Source organism: Cibotium barometz, chromosome 59 (genome assembly GCF_041138505.1).
Source record: "Cibotium barometz isolate CiBa-2024 chromosome 59, ASM4113850v1, whole genome shotgun sequence".
In the NCBI taxonomy this organism is placed as follows: Eukaryota; Viridiplantae; Streptophyta; class Polypodiopsida; order Cyatheales; family Cibotiaceae; genus Cibotium; species Cibotium barometz.
In genome coordinates this window covers 10,763,225-10,784,647 of record NC_141104.1, presented here as the reverse complement: position 1 = coordinate 10,784,647, position 21,423 = coordinate 10,763,225, and the positions used below count along the sequence as shown (strand labels likewise).

General features: G+C 48.0%; 1 protein-coding gene across 4 annotated transcripts in view; it reads left to right on the top strand.

The window, feature by feature from the left end:
* The window catches only part of RAD51B (DNA repair (Rad51) family protein), a 108,703-nt gene extending 87,537 nt beyond the window's left edge, over positions 1-21,166 (top strand). For 2 of the 4 annotated variants that reach the window (XM_086793194.1, XM_086793193.1), the window contains exons 11-12: positions 20,268-20,393; positions 20,560-21,164. In XM_086793194.1, the coding sequence (XP_086649320.1) occupies positions 20,268-20,393; positions 20,560-20,597 (164 nt within the window). In that variant the 3' untranslated portion in view covers positions 20,598-21,164. Of the gene's footprint in view, positions 1-20,267; positions 20,394-20,559 lie in introns of all 4 variants that reach the window. The other 2 variants (XM_086793195.1, XM_086793196.1) reach the window with 2 other exon arrangements.
* The last annotated feature ends 257 nt before the right edge of the window (positions 21,167-21,423 follow it).

Here is a 21,423-nt window from a genome sequence, read left to right as displayed (position 1 = left end):
TCACACCTTTAAGGCATGGGTTGACCACGCAACCACCTCTTCTGATCACTTTCCCCTGAGGTGGGTTTGGGAGAGCAATAATTGCTGGGCTGAGGATAGATTGCCTTTTCATAAGAGGAAACTCATTGTTAATAATTCTCTCATCAGGGAAGATGCCTTTGTGGATGGAACTAGAGGTGCAATTACAAGGTTAGACTTAAGGGCTTATCACGATGCCCAAGCATGGGATAAATTTGTGGGAGAGATGCAATGCTTAATCAGAAAAGTGGGAAAGGACATGGCAGCAATGAGGAGAAAAGAACAAGAGGCACTGTAGGAGGAATGGGATGCTTTGATTTTGATTAGACAGTCCAGACCCCTGTCACAAGCAGAGTTGAGAGATTTTATCAAATGTAAAAATATGTGGGAGGAGATAGAAAACAGGAGAGCTCAAAAAGGGAGATTATTATCAAGAAAGCTGTACTTTGGTCAAGCTCAAACCCCCTCGAAATTCTTCTTCAAAACTCTCAAAGAGAAGAGGGATAGAGAATACATATCCAAGGCCAGGGATAGCAATGGTAAAATGATCTCAGACCCCAAGGAATTGGCTGTTGACTGGACCACATTCCTTGGGGATACTCGCCTGAAGGAGGATGAGTCCACGGAAAGATTCTTTGTTGAAAATTGGCTTCTGGACATTATCCCTCAGGCAGTGGTGGAGATGGACCAAGCCAAATGGATTGAGAGGAATATCCAGGAAGATGAATGCTTGGATGCTTTGAAAGCAATGGGGAAGGATAAATCCCCTGGCTGGGATAGCCTTACTGTGGAGTTTTTCCTCGAGTTTTGGTCATATCTCAAGGTTCCAGTCACCTACATAGTGAATAAGGCCTTCAAGTATCAACAATTATAGAAAAGTGTGAAGGAAGGGCTAATCAAGCTGATTCCTAAACAGGTTGTCACATGCACTCTGCACTCAGTGCATGGTGACAAGATGGCTCATCATCAGAAGTGCAACATTTGTACAGTTTTAGAACCCAATAGGATGATATTTGTCGTATGCCGTGACCCCATTGTACATCCTCAGTCCAGGATAAGTCAGGCACGAGCTACGTAGGTCATTCCTCAGCCTTAGTGGGTCAGTCAGTCAGTCAAGTCCCTTAACCCACTTGGAGAGAATCATTCAGGCATGTAGAGTCAGTAGAAGCCTTAGGGTTTGCATCAGAAAGCACTCTGCATCTTGCATAATATGCATACATATGCCTGTGCATCATTTAGAACATCCCCAAAGCCTTAGGGAATTTACTGGGATTTATCTGGTATTTTTCCCATATTTATTAGTATTTATTTATCATTATTTGCATTATTGGGCATTTATAAATATTAACTTTATTAAATGACCAACTCCCAGTTAGTATAAATAGGCATGCCTAGAGCCTCTTTTGCTCATTCAGTCTTCATTGTGCTAAGAGCTCTCCTCTCTCTCTTGCTCTCAGCATAAGACTAATCCATGCCCTAGTGCCCATAAGCTTTCTTCTCCAGCCCTTGAGAACCATAGCTTCAGTCCAGCCCTAGGTGTTTGTCCTCAGCCTCTAATCAGCCTGAATTCAGCATCAGTTCATGCCATAGTTCAGCCCCAGACTCAGCTCAGTTCCACGCCTGAAAACCAGTAGCATTCAGCCTGTATACCTGCGTTTTCTGGTCCAGCACAGCAGCAGTGCTGCGTTTGCTCCAGCCGTACAGTTTCCAGCCCTACAGTCATCTGTTGCTGCTGCGTTTCAGTCCACAGTCCTCTCCAGCCCTCAGCGTTTCTGTCTACAGCAGAATCCAGCCTTGAAGCAACAGTTTACAACAGTTTCCAGCATTGAAACAGTTGTTTGCATCAGTGTCCAGCCTTCTCTGCATCATCAGCACATTCAGCAGTCATCTGGTGAAGGTAACTCAGCATTCATATGTGTTTTCAGCATTCTAACAGTGTGTAGAACAGTCCACCTTCTTCTTCTTTGAGCCTCAGGTGTGCAGCCCTTCCTCATGCCCTTGGGAGGAGTGCATAGGCTCAAGATCAAGTCATCGAGGTGTTTCTACAGCAGTGTACAGATCAGCCTTACTCCGATCCTCCGAGATCTTGCGTTTGGCTTATCTACAGTCCAAAGTCTTTCTCTCTAAAGTAATAAAGCAAATACTATCTCGTTATCGGGATAGGGGGCCCTTCAGTGGGTAATTCGGGACCCAATCTGGTGTACAGTGTTCATATCTCTCTCTCATCTCTTTAAAGTTTGAAGTAAATGAAATGGATTGCTAAACTCACGAAACTCAGGATACAGAAGACGGTGTGAGCATAGTGTGTGACAGGATCAACCAATACAAAGACTTCCGCTGCATATCACACAGGTGGCCTGCGAATGTTTTTCACATTGAAGGCCAATCACCATGCTTACAGTCTTGTATAAAATCATAGATAAAGTAAGGGGAGATCCATAATGGACAACATATATGCAACCCTATTAGGGAAGAAGAAGAAGCAAAAATGCATCATGCTACAATTGGACCTAGAGAAAGCCTATGAATAGAGTCCATTGGTCATTTCTTAGTAGAGTGCTTGCCAAGTTGGGTTTTGGACCCTTAATCTCAAACATTATTTATGTGCTCAGCTTTGGTGCTGAGTCAAGTCTTATGTTCAATGGCTTTGTGGCTGGCTCATTCAACCTTAAAAGATCGGTCAGACAGGGCTGCCCACTTGCTCCATTGTTATTTGCTGTAATTTCTCATCCTTTGATTCTAGCTCTTGAGTTGGCAGTATTGAAAATCAAATAAAAGGTCTACAAGTGAATGATGAACTGTAGATGGTGATTCAATGCTTTGCTGATGACTCACTTCTCCTCTTGGAGGCATCCAATGAAAATGTTAGAAAGGCTTTGGCAATTGTACAAGTCTTTGTAGATGCATCTGGCTTCAAATGTAACATTCACAAGTCAAGGTTAATCAATTTAACCGAGGATGAATCCTTTGATGTAACTAGATGGGGTTGCCAAGTTGTGAACAAAGGCCAGATCTTTAGACATTTGGGATGCCCCATGGGAGTGGATGTCTCAGGTAAAGACATAGCGGACTGGCTTATGGACAAACTCATAGCCAAATTTAGAGCTTGGGATAATGTATATCTTCCCTTTCATTCAAGGGTAGTAATAGTAAACATGGTGTTGTTGGCATGCTCAAGATTTGATAAGAATCATCTGCATGTAATTATTGGTAAGCTCAAGACGCTAACTATCAATACTTCTCAGCTCACGGAAAGGTGGATCAAAGATTGGGGGTGGATAGATGGACTTCTCCTTGGTCGGGAATCAACTGCCAAGTTTTATGAGATGTTAATGCAAGAGAAGACAGATTTTAAACATTTCAATACAATATGGAAAGTAGCTTGGCCGGTGGGAGTCCAGATGCAGAAGAATTTGGGGATCCAAACTGCCAACACATGCTCAGACTTTTTTGTGGAGAATCATGGTTGGGGCTCTTCCATTAAGCTGTAAGCTAATGGTTGGGGCTCTTCCATTAAGCTGTAAGCTAGTGATCAGAAATATGGCCTCAGGGATATGCCCAAGATGCAAAGCAGCCATCGAGGATTTCAAGCATGCCTTTTGGGATTGCCTGGCATATAAATACATCTTCACTATAAAAAAAAATTCCATAAAAACTCAAAATTTATAAAATTAGTTTCCGCAAGCAGATCAAGTGCGTACGCATTTGTAATTAGGTCGAATCATTGCTGTTTTGACAAAATCCTCTCGAGGGGGACTTGAAAAGAGCCCAAAATCAAAATCCCTTCCCCTAGCATGCACATCATCTCCTGGTATGTGAATGGACTAGGTGGGGTGCGCAAACACAGCTGCAAGATGATGGTTCGAGAGGAGCTTCAACGTAGGCTGGTAGGATGTGCTCTTTAACTAGGAACACCACCTTCGAAAGCACACTTCCACCTCAATCATCTATGCTTGCATCTAGATGACCACTACCCCCCATTGAAACCGTTGGTGAAATCCTCCCAAACTGAGGGGTGACTCAAATCAAGCCCAAAATCTCTCCCCTTGGTCATGAGCATCATCTCCTGGAAGGTGCCTTGTGGACCAGGTGACGCAGGCAACCACAACCACAAGCTGAGTGTGTGAGAGGAGCTTCAACACACTCTAGTAGGAGGCAAGATAGATGTGCTCTTTATTTACAAGCGCTGCCTTTCCACATGCCACACCTTTAAGGAATGCATTGCCTGGGAGGAGTGGATCTTCATCTATTAGAGTTTGAGTGCACCCTCACAACTGATGGCCTAGGTAGCCTAGGGTTAGGGTTTCCAAGAGTGCAGGCAGCTATGGTGGCTTGAAGGGGTCCATGGTGGAGAGGTAAGAGAGAGAGAAAGAAAGAAAGATATATTAAGCTGTCTACTAAAGATCCAATGGCCTATGCGACCAAAGTGATACAATAATGTCCATGGCATATCTCATCATGGAATGGAAAATAAAACAGAAAGAAAACATAAACATAGCTATCTCACTGGGGTGATACAAAACTGTGACGTGTCCATGGAAACTCATCATGGAATACTAAGAACATAGAAACATGAGAGCATATTTGATTCCGTATGTCGTACGGCTGAAACCGTACGTACCTACTGTACGGTATGATACCGTACTTTTTTTGGGTTTTTTTTTTGGTTTTTTGGGTGTGTGTTGTTGTTTTTTTGTTTTGCGTGGAGCAATTTCAGTCTTCTAGAGAGCCATTCATCGCCCTTTGCAGCCTATAAGGAGCTGTTTGTCAGGAGCATGTGCACTTGCCATTGCCATATTAGGCAAGCGATCATAGAGGTAAGCATTATTTTACTTAAGTGTGGCTGATTTTGTCATTTGTGCAAAGCCCTCAACTCATATGATTTATCTACCATGTAGGTTGGGGCTCAAAACGCGGTGCAAGTCATCGCATCAAATTCTCGACGCATGGGCCGCTTGCTTGAGGAGGAATTCCCCACCATTGTGTGGACTCCATGTGCGAGTCATTGCATTGACTTACTCATGTGTCTCGTCCACCTTCGAAGAGTCCTCTTCAGAGAACTCTCTTGATGGACACTCTAGTAGTGATCATGTTGATGATCATGCAGATGTTGGTGATGATGTAGACTTTTGATATGTTATAGCTCTCTAGGCATTGGGCATCTATCTCCTTCTAGCCCATCGATGATGTATTGTAGTATGTAGTATCATGTATGTACGCATGTTGGCGGTCGCCCATGTCATGAGTTTTTGGCCTATCCTTTTGTAGCAATTTTGTACTCTAATGGCATGATGACATTATGTTCATGGTTCTACTATTTTGTAACTTCTTGTCTACAATTTTTAAGTTTAGGAAGTATTTTTTTTAAAAAAACGTACTAATATCGTACCGTACCTCAAAAAATTTTAAGGTACCAATTAGTACCGTATTTTATCGTACCGTACCGTATCGTACCTTTCGTACTAACTAACCATGCATGAGAGCAACATTAGCTCTGAGTAGATGGTATACCACTCTCCAGAATATCAAGCATTGGGCTAATGAGTATGGCCGAGAGGTCTCCCTAAGCTATGTCACGTGGAAAGGTAGCTCGATGGCGGTGGAGCATGTCTTAGATGTGGAGCTGATGAGGTGATTGTGGCCGACGGAGGGGCCGAGGGCATCGGGCACGTTGGAGTGCGGAGGCCTGGTCCGAGGTAACTCCTCTCGGGCGAGGTAGGTCCAGAGCAGCTCGTGGAGGGTCCACAAGATCCACTATGTCGAAGTCCTCCACCTCCTGGGTCCAGAACAAATTGGTGATGGTTGGCTGGCGAGGGAGGGGGCGGGGTGGCTCGGGCCGCGAAGCTCTCTCAAGGTGTCCCTGTGTTTGCGGAGCTCAAGAAGGAAGAGGCCTAGGCAACGCTGGTCCTGGAAAGTGGACCAAATGCGTCACAAAATAGACAATGAAACCTCCCGTGGATCCATAGTATATTGGGCAACGGCATATGTAATACTCCTCCGTCTCAACCTCTGTGTGGCATAATTGGCAGATCCTCTCTTTGGGTCTCCGTATGAGCTTCCCGGCTCTGAAGATGCGCTCAGCTCTACTTGTCTCCACTCTGAGGCGGTGCGATAAAGCCCGTATCTAGCCAATCGCAATCCACATGGCATGGGACATGTGAACACTCAATTAGCCCAGCTGCTGGATGAATCCATCCTCAGTGAGTGTGAGGAAGTGATCTCAGTAGAAGTGCATCTTTGTGGGGAGCTTTGGAGGTGTGATCCATGTGCAATGGGTGTAGAGGCTGAGAAGATCTAACCGGATAATCCGGTTGGTATCCTCGTGAGACAGCTGGAGAAAAGGGGAGTCCAAACTGTGCTGAATGGGGGGGTAGGCGGTCCATGTGGAGCCCATATACTGAGAACCAAGTTGAAACTAGTGCATACCATACTCTAGAGTGGCCCTCAAGTGCTAGCTGTCTTGAGGACTCCAGGGCAAGCCTCGGGTACTTGTGGGGATCCATGGAGGTATGTCACTGTCTGGAAGAGTGCCTCCACTACCATCTGGTTGCAGCAAACTCTGCCTAGATAATCTGGTGTGGGATTGATGGTTTGCTGCGGATCATACCGGAGAACATCATGACCTGGGGCCTCTCAACTCGTTGCCAATCCTCATCGGATAAATCTGGCCCCCAAAAGGCTGCTCCCGTGTGACGAGGGTGTCAAAAAAGCAAGCCCTTCGTCCTAGGCTCCTGGAAATGTGCCTAGAAGCACTCCCGCTCAAGTAAGCTGAAGGTTGCATATCCCCGTGCCACTCTAGCATGTGCTGCGGGAACCATGGTAAAGCGTGGGCCATTGAAAGTGACACCAAGGTAGACATAGGATGGGACAATGTCCACAGGATCCCCTCTATATGTGAAGCTCAATCTGGATGTGAAGGGGCGAGAGGTATTGAAGACCATTACCTTGGTTTTACCAAGGTTAACAGAGAGGTCCCGCTGAGTGCAAAAGTCATGTTAGGCATCCAACTGTCTCTGAAGCCCCTCGGCTGAGTCTGAGAGGAGGACGATGTCATCTGCATAAAGTAGTATTGGGATCAATATGCCTGCCAGTGTGGGACCAGCCCCGCCTAATCCGTCAATGAAGCTCAAGATCTCATCAATGTAGAGACTGAAAAGAGTGGGTGATAGAGGGCAGCCCTGTTTCACCCCAATAGCGCTGGAAATCTTCTGTGATGTACCTCCTGGGGCTCTCACTCGTGCGGTGACGGACCATAGAGGGCGATGATGCTCCAAACCATGTCAGATGGGACTCCGATCTCCTGTAGGAGGTGGGCTCCGGGTACAATATCAAAAGCTTTGCGGAAATCTACAAAGCAAAAGTAGATCCTCTGATGTCGTGCTCTACCCTCCTCGATGATGGCACGAAGGGTGAAGGTGTGGTCAAGGATAGAATACTCCTCCGAAAGCCAGCCTGTCCTGAGGCTCTACATCCCTGGCTCTCTGCAAATGAACTGAGCTCTGCCTCTAGCATTGATCCATAGAGTTTGGCAAATGTGTGGCCAATCATGATCGTCCTGTAATTATTAGGATCAAGTGGATCTCTGGCTTTGAGAATGGCAGTGATGGTGTTAGTGGACCAAGAGGGTGGAAATCCTTCACAAAAGTCTCTATTGAACATGTAGGCTAGTAGGGGCGCTAGGGTATGATCGGCATGTGAGATGTACTCGGCAACGAGTCCCTCATGATCCTGGGCTCGCCCATTGTGTAGTCTATGAATGGCCTTGAGGAACATGCCCTTTGTGAAGAAGGTGGAGGTGGTGGGATGGGGATCTGGTGGTGGGGGTAGGGGTGGCTGATGGGGGATATGATAAGAGGGAGCGTGCATAGGAGTGCCATGTGTCCAGGCAGGTGATAGGTGTGGGAGGGCGATGTTCTCGGAGTTTCCTCTTGGCCTCTTTGCAGTTCGGCCCTAAGAAAAGTCGGTATCAGTCATCCTCTTTCCGAGCATAGAACTCCCGTTTCTTGCATTGGGTGAGCCGTTGAGAAATCCGTTGCGCTTGGCGCTTCGTGATTTGCCCAATCCGTACCTCATGCTTAAGACGGGAGCATGTGGCCCGGCATTCGTCATCGTACCAAGAGTTTTGGGGCATGGAACGACAAGCTGGCTTGGTCGTAGACCGCCGCATGCAGATGAAAGAAGCGGTGGCGGATGTGTGGAGTATGGTGGTGAGCTGTGATGTGAGGGTGGATAGGGGGATAATAGGTTTCACATCCTAGAGTTGGCGGTAGATGTGGTTGGAGTAAACAAGGTCAAGCTCGTGATCAAAAGGACCTGAGTGTAATGTGAGATGGGGGGTGGTGGTGGAGGGACAGGTGGTGTGCAGGTAAGAGTGAAAGAGAGGTAGGCATGGTCAGCTTCAAAAGGGGGTGGCGGGAATGGAGAAGTCGGGGAGAAGGTGTGCCAAAGCTGGAGATCCCATAAGGTAGTCCCTGGTGCTAGTACCTTCCGAATGAGGGAAGGAGGTGAGGGCGCCGGAGGAGGGCCATCTGGACATCCCGTTATAGATAACGAGACCATGTGCAACTCCCAGCTCTAAGAAATATCTCCCATACACTGTGACCTCCTCACGGTCGTGTGATGATCGATGATCGTTGCACCCGTGTCAGTGATGTCCAACTCCGGTAGTCTGATAGGGTCGTCTAGATCAAGTAGTGGGACCTATTGACTTCCCGTCCTGGCGTTGAAATCCCCGAGCAGGAAGACTTTCCATAGCTATGAGAACTCCATGATATCCCCATATAATGGTAACTATGGTGGCTGGCCATGCTGTGCGGTGTAAGGGGAGTGGGGTGGTGCAAAATAACACACAACAATGTGGATGACTCTGTCACTGCTAAGCTGTAGCCGCACCCAGAGATACCGTGCATCCTTGTCCTTTCGGACGATGCTGAGAATCTATCGGAGATGGGATCTAAAAAGGACAGGTACCCCTCTAGAGCCACATTCTCCTCCTTATGTGCGGGTCTGGCCTTGGAAAGCTGACTCCCACTCATACCCGGCTATGTATGGTAAGCCCCTCGAACGGTTCTGATGAGTCTCTGTATAAAAAATTGACATCCCTGCCTATGAGAATCTCGCTTAAGCCTCCTGGATTCGACCATAGCATGCCATTGCAGTTCCATATTGCTAACCTCAGGTGTTTGGTCTCATAGACCCCGCGTCCTTATTTGGGACGGCACTCAGTGATAATGACCCTACCATCTCTCTAGATAGCCCACTTGCCTGCTCTGCGGGCCTCATGAACTGTCACCATCGCCTCACGCCAGTGTGCCACCCATACTGGAGTGAGATCATCTCCCATGTACACCGTGTGCCCTTGAGGGCAGCCCGCCTGTCTAAGAAGGCCTGTCTGCTGCTGGTGGCATCAGGGAATCTAATGATGAGGGGCCGCTCTTGTGTCATATCCTTGGGGGTGGGGGGGGCGATCCCGTGGACTCCTAGCATCTGGCAAAGTGTCATGGGATCCTCCTTGGGGGAAGCCCCCGCCCTCGCACATGGAGGGCCCTATCCTTCCCACGTTTCTCCTCCTCGAGAGTCTCATGTATGATGCTCTGTGGCGGTTTGTGCTTCTTCACCACCTCCACCCAATCTTTCTTAGTGGTCTACAGTTCTTGCCGCAGCTTTCAACTGCTGCAAGTCAGTCCTTAGACCCACCTAAATATAGTTCCCCTTCCTCCACTGTATGGTCCTTGACCGTAGCCTTTAGGGCTTCCATTTCTGCCCGAGTTCCCCTATCATTGAGAGAGGGAGAAGAGAAAGAAAGAAAGATATATTGACGTCTGCGAAAGGCCAAAGTGCTATCAAAGGAAAATACTCCTACTGAGGTACAACAAAAGTGTATAATATCTACAACTAGCATAGGATTGGTGTAATCTACTCATCTCAGTTTCTCTCTCATGGGGTGCTGTAAGATAGAGAAACTAAAGTGGCGGGGTAGTTGTCTCTTGTTGCGGGTGATGATGGAGCGTCCGTGGATGAGGTCTTGGTAAGCGTGGGCGTCTCGCTCGACAAAGTGCTATGGCTCTGTCAAGGGTGACTCCTCTTGACGGACTTCTATGGGACGTCTTGCTCGCCGAGGGGGTAGTGGAGGTCATGGGGTCGTATCTGCCAAGGTGGTGCTGGCCTGAAAAAATCTGTCATGGCTCGCTAGCGGGGTGGATCCTGCTGTGCTGTCCTGGCTCGTAGGAGAGCCTCTCAATGGCGTCTGAGCTCCAATAAGAAAAGCAAGAGTGCGTTTCATTTCTACACTTGGCGCAAGCAAGAGTGCGTCTTCAAAGGTGGCTGGCCTAAACATACGCACCTCCCATTGGATTTGCGTGTCAAGGCCATACAAAAACTGCCCTTTCTTGTCCGAATCCGATAACCCTAATTGCAAACATAAAGTCTTGGCAAACTGAAGGACTGGTTGCGCGTTCTGACGCGCTCCCCTGAACTCGTCTTCGAGTCGCTCAAGGTAGTGGGGCGGTAGAAACCGCTGCTTAAGGTCGCGGACAAACTCGTCCCACACATAAGCTGCCATACCTAATCGGGTGTGGGCATGAGCCCACTGAGTCCACCAAGGAATGGCCTCACCTTCCAAGTACCAACTGGCTAAGATCACCCTGTTAGTATCTGTTTTTCTAACTGCAGCAAAGTAGGCTTCAAACTGATGCAACCATGAATAGAGAGTTGTGGGATCGAGTTTACCGTTATACTTATTGAAGTTCATTTTCTCGGGAAAATGATTCGAGGGCGCCGCCGGTGTCAATCTGGCGTCCAAAGCTGCTAGGTAACGCTCGTGCTCCACGCGTCGCATGGCTTCATCTTCACGTTGTCAGATCTCCAATGCACGCATCTGCAACTCAAGCAAAGAGCTCGGTTGCGGTCGTGACCCCGCAAAAGGGTCCCTATGTCGAGGATCTGGAATCTCGGATACGAAAGGAGAGGGAGGAGGAGATGGAAAACGCGACGCTGGAGAACGGGTACGCTCTTCTAGAGCCAAGATCTGTGCCTTCTGCTCGTCCAACTTGGTTGTCTGGTCTGCGATTGCTCGCATCATCTGCTGGAACATATCTGTAACACTCAACAAGCCTGGTGCCCTAGCTGGGCTACTTGGTGCACTCTGGTCCCATGGTTCTTGGTCTCTCTCGTCGTCGAAGCTCGCCGTAGCAGAAAAATGCACTTCCTTTTCGGAACGCAATCTGACCATCCACTATCTGTGTGGGAGACGTCCGGAGGCTTGCGGAGGCTGAAAACCAACTGTCCTTTGAGGGACAGGAGTCACTCCAAAAGGGGTAGTCCATTGGCGTCCAAAAACCAACCACACGAGCGAGAAAAAATTCTGGTTGCTTTGCTGAATCTTTGCACTTGAAGTAGGCTCTAATACCACTGTAACATGCGGAAGCTTCGGAGAAGATCGGTAACTTCAATGCTCAGAAATCAGCACTCTTTTCGCGATGGAATTAACGCACAAACTGAATGAAGATGTGCAAAAAATAGAGAGAGAGAGAGAGAGAGAGAGAGAGAGAGAGAGAGAGAGAGAGAGAGAGAGAGAGAGAGAGAGGACACAGTATTGGGTCCCAATTACCCTCTGTAGGGACCCCACCACGGATGGTGTATTTGCTTTATTAGAATGATGTGAATCTGAAAAGAAAATACAAAAATCTTGACCTTTCTTGGTTGAGAAAGCCCTGCCCTTGACCTACAGTCCTTCACCCCTTTGCTTAGCACCTTCTTGGCTTGTCTAGCCCTTTTATGCTTGAGCTCTTGGTGAGAAATGAGATGAACTAATGGGATTGTGGGCTCACCCTTTTATACTACTCCAGTAATAGCAGTCGGCCAGTTCTAAACCAGGCGGCCAGCAATAAATGTCCCACGCAGGTGCTATGTGAAGGTAAAAGAATCAAGAGTTTTTTGAATAGTGGACGTTGAAGTGGATGGGGTTTCCATTTAATGCTGAAAAAATCACATAAATTCCAGCGCTTCTTTCCCATGTTGGCTGGGCATCATGCGCATGCTTCTACATGGGCTGGATACTGATTTGCAAACAATCTGAGGGCTGGGCAGCCTGTATGGGCTGCCCCATACCTGCCCTACAGCCATACAAAGACTATATCTCCTGAGTGTTTGCCCTTAGCCTGCCCCTAGGGCTGTCCTACAGCCCCTCCATGGCTGGTGGGTTCAGCCAGGGCCTTCCTAGCCCTCATGGGGGTGGTTTCACACTATCCCCATGCCCACACAAAGATCCGGGGTAGCCCTATGGGCTGGCCCCTTGTTCTAAAAGCAAACCCTAACTAACTACTCAGTGATCTGGCATCCGTTACCATACCAGATACACAGAATCACTGACATCATTCCAGAGGGAGACTCATAGCGCGGACTAGCACTGTTTCATGTGCAGGACAGTGCACACCTGACCTTGGACTCATGTGCAGAGGACAATGCACACCTTACCTCGGACGACTGAGATGGATCCCTGGCTGACTCATCCCGGACTGGGCTCACATGGGACCAGTTCACCATCCCAGGTCCTACACCTTCTGTACAAATACGTCTACGTGGCATCCAAGTGCGGGATGCACGTGACAGCCCCAAACACCTCTGATCCTCAAACTCCATCACATGTCGTAATGGTCCAAAACCCTCCCGGAAGAGACACCAGTATCTCCCTTGTATCTCATAGAACACAATACATCGGCATATGTGGTGCTCCTCTGACTCCACTTCTTGGTGACATAGCTGACAAATGCGGTCTTCTGGCTTCATCCCCTCATATCTGCCAGTCTCTATCCTCAGCTGATGTGATGAAGTGCGGATCTGTCCAATGGCACTGCGAATGCCATGTGAGAGATGGGTGTCCATGTATGTAGACCGTGTCATCCTTTCTGCATCTAGCCTCACGATGTCCATCCTGATCACCCTATTCTGCTTAGAGCGACTAAGGTCCAAGAAGGGGCAGTCCAGGCTGTAATCATATGGAGGGAGTGCATCAATTGTCATGCCATGTAATCTCAGCCAGGTACACATCTGGGTGTACCAACATCGTGTATCGCCATCTGTTGCTAAATGCCTGGAAGAGATAAGTGCTAGGTGTGGGTATCTCTGTCTGGGGAGCTGCCATATCCTCTACAAAAATGTCACTGACTGGAACAGGGCTTTGGTAACCACTGGTGCGGCTCCTATCTCTGCTCTGACAATCTCATGAGGTACCAATGGTTTGCTTCGAATCATGCGTGCGATCAGTCACGAGTGGTTTCTCTAGTACCTGCCATCCATCATAGAAATCTCGCTTTGGTCCGACCTGGTCGACAAGCGGCTCCCTCCTCGTGTGGTAGAGGGCCAAGATATTCGGATCTATTTTGGATCGAGAGCTGAGTAGATGGGCTAAGACACATGGACTCAGAGCACCTGGGCAGGCAGGTTTCAGACGAGGTTTCACGACTTTGGATCACATATTTACCCTCAGGGCTCTCATTGAGGAGGGACGAGCACGGGGGAAGAGGATATATTGCTGCTTTGTGGACTTCCGCAAAGCCTTTGACACGATGCCACGTGCCAGACTCATGAGGAGATTGCATGACATTGGTCTTCCCGAGGAGATGCAGTGGGGCATTTATGCATTATATGAGGCGGTGATGGGCAGAGTACGGACTCCCGGAGGCATGCCGGATACAATGACTAGCTAGCACCATTGGGGTGAAGCAGGGATGCCCCACTGTCACCCACCCTTTTTGGACTTTACATTGATGAGATATCCGACTACATTGACAGGATGGGGGGGCAGGGGGCCAGTCTGGCGGGGGTTTGGATACCGATACTGCTATATGCGGATGACATTGTACTTATTGCAGACTCCCCGGAGGGTTTGCAACAGCATTTGGATGCTTTGCAGTCGTTTTGTGCAGATAAGGACCTCACAGTGAACCTTTGGAAGACTAAGATTATGATCTTCAATATTGCACAGGCCTGGGTGACTAGATCCGACCATCAGTTCACTTTTAGAGTGAATCAGTGGAGTCCACCAGATCATGTGTACCTAGAAGTCACATTCACTGGACCACAGTTCTCTATGAGGCAGGCAGCAGAGGCTAGATTGGCACGTGGATATGCAGCCCTAGGGGCACTAGAGAGACAATGTGCCTACATTCAGTTTCAAGAGCCGCGCACCAAACTTTGGTTGTTTGAAACATTGGTCACACCTACACTCTTATATGGCTCACCCATATGGGGACCCACTAGGTGTGAACACCCCTTATATCTGAATAAGATAAGTATGCCATGTGTTAGTCCATGTGTCCTGCGCCCATTTGTGTTTGTAATATGTGAGAGTCAAAAGATAAGGCTAAAAGCCTACAAAAGCATGTACTTGGTGTAGCTTTAACATAACATTAATCCAATATCATTTGAGTTATGCAATACTTCTCTCTCTCTCTCTCTCTCTCTCTCTCTCTCTCTCTCTGTACGAGGACATCATGAGATTTGCGAGCTTGGGAGATGTACTACTAACGTTTACGAGGACATCATGAGATTTGCGAGCTTGGGAGATGTACTACTAACGGGGCCTTTAATGCACGTACAGGCCGGGAACAATCAGCTCTCTATGCTACAGATGAGCCCATATACCGCGAGCTAGCAGCGGATGAGATAGGGATGCAAAGATCTGCCCAGGACACAGGAGAGGTGACAAAATATGGGAGATACTTCCTAGCTTTGGGGAGTGCACATGGACTAGTTATCTATAATGGCCTATCCAGGTGCTCACACAGGTATACATGAATAAGGTTACACATCACACATAGGGTGAACACCCACATACATACACACGTACACACACACACACACATGGGGTGAACACACATACATACGAACACATAAAGACGGTACACACACACACACACATACATACGAACACATAAAGACGGTACACACGTGAAAGTCTGAATGCTCATCAAACCCCCCTTCGGAGCGAAGGTGGAGTGACCTTAGGAGACCTTCAATAACCATGGTGATTTGGGCTCAAGATTCCAACACGTGATACAAAAGATGAGAGTGTGCCAACACTTGAACTCTCACGTCAGGCTTGATATAAGAGCTTGTGTTTTCGGATTTTGGGGAACATCTAGGCAGAGAACCTTGACTCGCACATATAACACGGAAATTACGTATTTCGAGGAAATCAGGGTGAAATCCCCCCTCGATGCTGGTGGTATCACCTTTTCTAGCGTCTTTTCCAAGCTACGGCACTCTCCATGGCGCTATGGAGTCTTCAATTCGATACCAAAGGCTTAATTTTTGGCCAATTTTGCCCCAAAATTGTGCTTATGCAGAAGCTTCAATTTGCTGATTTTGCCTATTTTTGGAAAATCCTCAAACTTTTGCAGTTACACAGGCTTTAATTTGATGATTTTACCTGGATTTTTGAAAAGCCCTAAATATGATTTTGTAGGTACTAATGATAATGATGCCGATGGCAATTGATAGGAGCAGCTGTCGGTGCTGGTGACGATGGTGTGTTGGAAGCTTCACGTGACTTTAAGGCTTAAGCCTTTACAAGGTCATGTGGTGGTATGAGGCAGCGCCTGAAGGAGCATAGGTGGCTGGCTAATGCAGAGAGGGCGGAGCTAGGTCGGGCCAGCAAGATGGTGACAGCATGTGGAGTAGCAGATGACGATGGTGTGCAGCAGATGATGGACATCGTGGCACGGTCACTTTAAAGGCTATTAAAGCCCCACAATAATGATGTGGACGGCAGTGGGTTATTGAAGCGGCAATGCTCTGATAGCTTGGCGTGGACAGGTGTGCAGAGACAAGGTGCAGGAGAAGAATAGGGTTAGGCTCTGATACCAATTGATGGCCCAGCAAGCGTAGGGTCAGGGTTTCCAGGAGTGCAGGCAGCTATGGTGGCTCGAAGGGCTCCACGGTGGAGAGAAGAAAGAAAGAAAGAAAGACATATTAACGTCTCCTAAAGGCCGAAATGGCCCATGAGACCAAAACAAGGTACAACCGATGATGATGATGTCTCATCATAACAAATCTGAAAGAAAGAATGAAAATAGTAACATCCTAAGAGAGCTAAGAGCTGAAAGCTGACCGCTGAATTGTCGCGGTAAACTCCTCCAGTGGCGGGCAATGATGGCTCGAATCTGCCGATGGTGAGGGAGTCGTGGACGCGATCCTCGTGGTCGTGGTCGTGGTCGTGGGCGTCTCGCTCTACAGATGGCAATGGCTCTGTCTAGGGTGACTCCTCTAGAGGGTGGTCTGCCAGGTAGGCCTGTAGATGGGGGAGTAGAGGCTGGTAGGGTTACAGTGCTGGCTCTGAAAAAATCTGTGAGGGCTCTCTGTCTAGGCGGCTCTGGTCCCACTGTCCTCCTGTCCCTCAATAGGCTCTCTCTGTGGCGAGAGAGAGAACCAATGCTCTAGAGAGAAGTATTGCACGACTCAAATGATATTGGATTAACGGTATGTGAAAGCTACACCAAGTATATGCTTTTGTAGGCTTTTAGCCTTATCTTTTGACTCTCACATATTACAAACACAAATGGGCACAGGACACATGGACTGACACATGGCATACTTTTTTCTTTTTTCTTTTTTGTTTGTTTGTTTGTCTTTTTTTTAAATAAAAAGACTCCTGATCATGTGCGAGATCATCATCATAGTGGCCTCCATCGCCTTCCACCCATCATATACCTATCCTGTATCTGTCACAGCTGACTTCCTTCTCCGTCTCCTCCTGTGGTATAAACTGGGACCCCAAATGGGAGCTCCATACAATAATGCAGGTGTGACTGATGTGTCAAACAGCTAGAGCCTCATCTTCGGCTCCTGAAACTGTATCTATGAGCAATGCCTCTCAAGTGAGCACAGAGCTGCATACCCTCGCATCAATCTTGTTTCGGCTGCCTTCCGCATAGAGAACTGAGGCCCCGCAAAAGTGATCCCAAGATATACATAGGAGGCCACATACTCCATGGGCTGCCCACTATATGTAACTTGAGGTGCGGATCTGCCTACCCATTGTGGGGATGTGTTAGAGATCATAACCTCGGTTTTCCCGAGGTTCCCCATGACGTCCCGATCCACGCAAAAAGCCCGTAATGCATCCAAGTGCCTCTGCATCCCCTTTGGTAAATCAAAGATAAGGCAATGTCATTTGCATACAATAAGATATGTATCAAGACTCCTGCCAACTGTGCTCCTGGTCCTCCCTGTCTATCTATGTAGTCAGATATCTCTTCAATGTATGGCCCAAAGAGAGTAGGAGACAGGTGGCAGCCCTGTTTCACTTTGATAGTGCTGTGTATGACATCTGAATCACGCCCCGGGGCCCGTACTGTGCCAGTGAGACTGTGCCAGTGAGACAAACTCATACAATGTGAGGATCACCCAAAGCATATCTGCTGGTACTCCCATATCTTGTAGTCTCGTCATCAATCTGGCCCATGGGATGGTGTCAAAAGCCTTGCGAAAATCCACAAAGCAACAGTGCCCATGAGCTCTCCCCTCAATGATGTCCCGTAATGTGAAAATGTGATCCAATGTGGAGTGTCCTCTCCGAAAACCTGCCTGCCCTGGTGCTTGGAGTCTTTGTTCCTCAGCCCATCTACTGAGCTCATGCTCCAAGATCGATCCATAAAATTGGCCAATGTGTGACCAATCATAATGGTCCTGTAGTTGCTAGGGTCCATGGGGTCACCTGCCTTCAGAATGGGCACAATGGTATTCAAGGACCAACTGTCAGCAAAACCCTTGCATACTGCCCTGTTAAACATATGAACCAAAAGTGGAGCCAACATATCCCTGGCATGAGAGAAATGCTCGGCAAGCAGCCCATCATGATTCTATGCTCTCCCATTCTACATCCTATCAATGGCATCTCTAATCATACTCATGTGGAAGGAGGAATTGTGTGTGTGTGTGGGGGGACGTGGTAAAGGGAGGCGGCATAGGTATGCCAAGTGTCGGGTGAGGTAATCGGAGTCGGTGTGTGATGATCCTGGAAGAGCCACCAGGCCACCTTGCAAACCCGTCCCAAAAACAGCTGGCGTAGCTCTTGCTCAAGTGTGGCTAGATAGGCATGCTTTTTCATCCGCATGAGGCGCTGGAAGATCATTTGTGCCTGCTGGTGAGTGGTGGAGCTCAGAGCAATCTCCCACTGCAAGCGGGCATGGGTCTTTCAACATTCGTCATCACACCAACTATTCTTTGGAAAAGTCCCATCTGGCAGTTGGCGAGTGGCTCTTGTGTATGGAAAAGCGCTGTCGGGTGTGTGAAGGGAGGCTGCAAGCTGTGTGGTAAGCTCATCAAGTGGGATGTGGGGGTCGAGGTCGGAGATGATGCAGAAGATGTGTTCTCCAGAGGGATAATCGACTCTGCGAATATCGATCAAAATTCCAAGACGTGTATTGGTATGATACCTCAAAAACCCACAGTAGACTGAGGAGGTCTCCCTGGTGAAGTGGTATCTCGGGTGGTGATGGCGTGGTAAGGTAGGTGGATGAGTGGTGTACTGGCATGTGAGGGAGAAGGCTAGGTAGGCATGATCAGCTGCCACACCAATGGGGCGGGGTGAAATGGTGAAGTCTGAAATGAGCAGTATCGAGGAGAGAGATCCCATCAAGTAGTCCACCATACTGGCTCCGTGTTTGAAAGGGTAGCAGGTGAAGGGGTTGGAACCAGGCCACTGGGCTAGGCAGCCCCACAAGGGCGAGAAAGTACTCCCGTTGTAGGTCTCCCGTGTCCTGTGATGTCCGCTCCAGGTCCGTGCCCACACTGTCTATCTCCTGATACATGGGATCATCTGTCCCAAAGAGGGGTGCTTGTGCACTGGCAATACGGGCATTGAAGTCTCTAGCAAGGAGGATATCCCCTAGGTTTGAGAATCTCATAATATCATCATATAGTGACAGGTATGGGGACTCCCCACTTGTGGCATACCTGGATGAAGATGGTGCAAAGTAGCACACTGCACGGTAGATGTCATGGGCTCTCTGTGTACCGATCCTCACCCATATGAATTGTGCTTCCTCATCCCGTCTGATCACATGTATCACATGCTATAGCTCCTCCCTGTAGAGTATGGCCACTCCTCCCGAGCCTCTAGTGCCTCCTACTGTACGGGACTGTGGACGATGGTGGATGGACTCCCATCTATATTCCCTCACCTCAGGTAGCCAAATCCTCTGGCACTGGTGTGTCTCTGTGTAAAGGATCATGTCACTCCCTTTGTCCTCAAACAAACCTGCATCTGTCTGTAGAGCTCCATTGTAGTTCGAGACCACAATCTCTAGTGTGGTCTCACAGGTCGTGCACCGTCATGTAGAGCGCCGCTCCGTGATAATCACCCGCCCATCTCTATATACTGCCCACTTCCCCAGCTTTCCGGACCTCCACTGCTTGTACCATTCCTGCCCGTCTGTGCTCCACCTGCATGGGTGTGAGGTCATCTCCTAGGTAGATCTTGGTTCCTTTCAGTGTGGCCCTCTTTTTCAAGAAGGCTGTGTCTGTTTCTCCATCTTTAAATTTTAGGAAGAGAGGCCTCTCCTCTGTAGGGTTCTTCGCCATGCACCAGGCTTCCATGAAGGGAGGGGGGGCGCCTAGTATTCCCATTTGTTTGCATAAGGCTTCATCATCCTCCATCGGTCAGCCTTTTACGTTCAACCCTGTGATCCTCACATTGAGGGCCTTATGCTTGCGATGCTTGTCCTCCTCAAGCGTGGCTGTCATGATAGTGCTGGTGTTGGGGGTCGGGGCTGATTTTTGCTTCTTGACAACCTCTGTCCATTCCTTCCCGACCTCTGCTGTTTGACGACATCTGCCCATCCTTTCTCGAGCTTGTGTTCATGGTTCTGAACTCGCGTTTGCTTGGGCAACCAGCTTGTCCATCACTCTCTTTAAATCTCCCTGTACTCCGTCCCATTTTTTGGACCGAGTCATGATCCTGTGTGTCCTTCGTCTATGCAATGCACAAAGTCTAGAGGGGGAGTCCTCTCCCGTTCTGCAGCTCGAAGAGAATTCCCTTGGGGCCAAAAAGGGCTGCCCTGCTGCATTGGGGTAGGCTGGAGCTGAGGCGGGGGTGGGAAAGGCGATGCAGGCAGGCTGGTGCGAGAGAGAGAGAGAGAGAGAGAGAGAGAGAGAGAGAGAGAGCACATTCATCGGCTATGCATTCAAATGAGTGGCTTTTGGAAAGGTAGTGATCAGATTGAGCATTTTGATACTTGGTGATCCAGGGCAACGATTTGTAAAGATAGCTAAATCCCCAATATCGGCTGTCACTTCATACCCATATAAAGTGACCACCAGGGGTCTTGAGTTGATAGGAGGCGAAGAATACAGAACAAGAATTCATAATGACGGTTAGTTGCTCTACACTTGATCTTGTGCTCTCTTTATGCTGGCAATCAAAGCAGGCACTTGAAATGCTTTTCAAGTCAGATTTGTTGGACATGATTTCCCTGTAAATATGTTCTGTCATTTCTAAGAAGTTTCTCTGGTTGACAAGGTTTTGTTGCTTTGCCACAGATTTTGAAGCTGCTGAGAGTGAAGTCTTCGAGGTGTAAATAGACCCTTCTGTCAGAAACTTGTCATTGCAAAGCTCAATAGGTGGTGGTGCAAGAATTGTGTAGTCCCCCTTGCGTTGAAAAATAGTTGGAGATACTCATATCTTCATGTCAAGCTAAATCGAGAAAAGAGGGAGTGTATGAGTTTGTACATCAAGTGAGAGCATAGTCTGCATATAGAGAGGGAATATGAAAGAGTGTGCAGGTTGCTCGACCTTATACTCATAGTCGTCATGTTCTGTAGCGTTGGAGTGGAGCATTGGAGTGAGTTTCCAAGGATGATGTAAAGGGCCAAAACCATGGTCTCATATTTTGTAGATTTAAATGTTTGAGATATGGTAGAACTGGTGCAGTTTGACTCGCTGTAATGTCAAGATGAGGTTACTGATGGCCATACAACGTGAGGTATTGATTTATAATGCACCACTCTACAGTAGAACTAGATTCTAGATAGATTAAGTGAAATGTTTGTTTTCTATTGCTAGCACAAGTTGGACTCTTTGATTGCTTAAGCATTACTTTCTTGTAACAGTTTTACAAGTTTGATATGCGGTATAATTACATTGTTTAATCTATGTGAATTGTGTGTTTGTTATTATGACCTGGGGTCCTGACTCCCCCCTCCTCTACAAGCACACAGTGGCAAAGCGTGTCACATGCTAGTAAAGCGCAGGAACCAATGGCGGCATAGGATTACAGATCACTACTTAGGTAATTAAGTGCAAACTCTTATCTGCAGCAGGCAGGGGTTTATGTTGTAGGCTAAAAGACTCCATGATGTGTAGCATAAGGATGCCAACAGGGGCATATGAGTATGTGTGGCCGG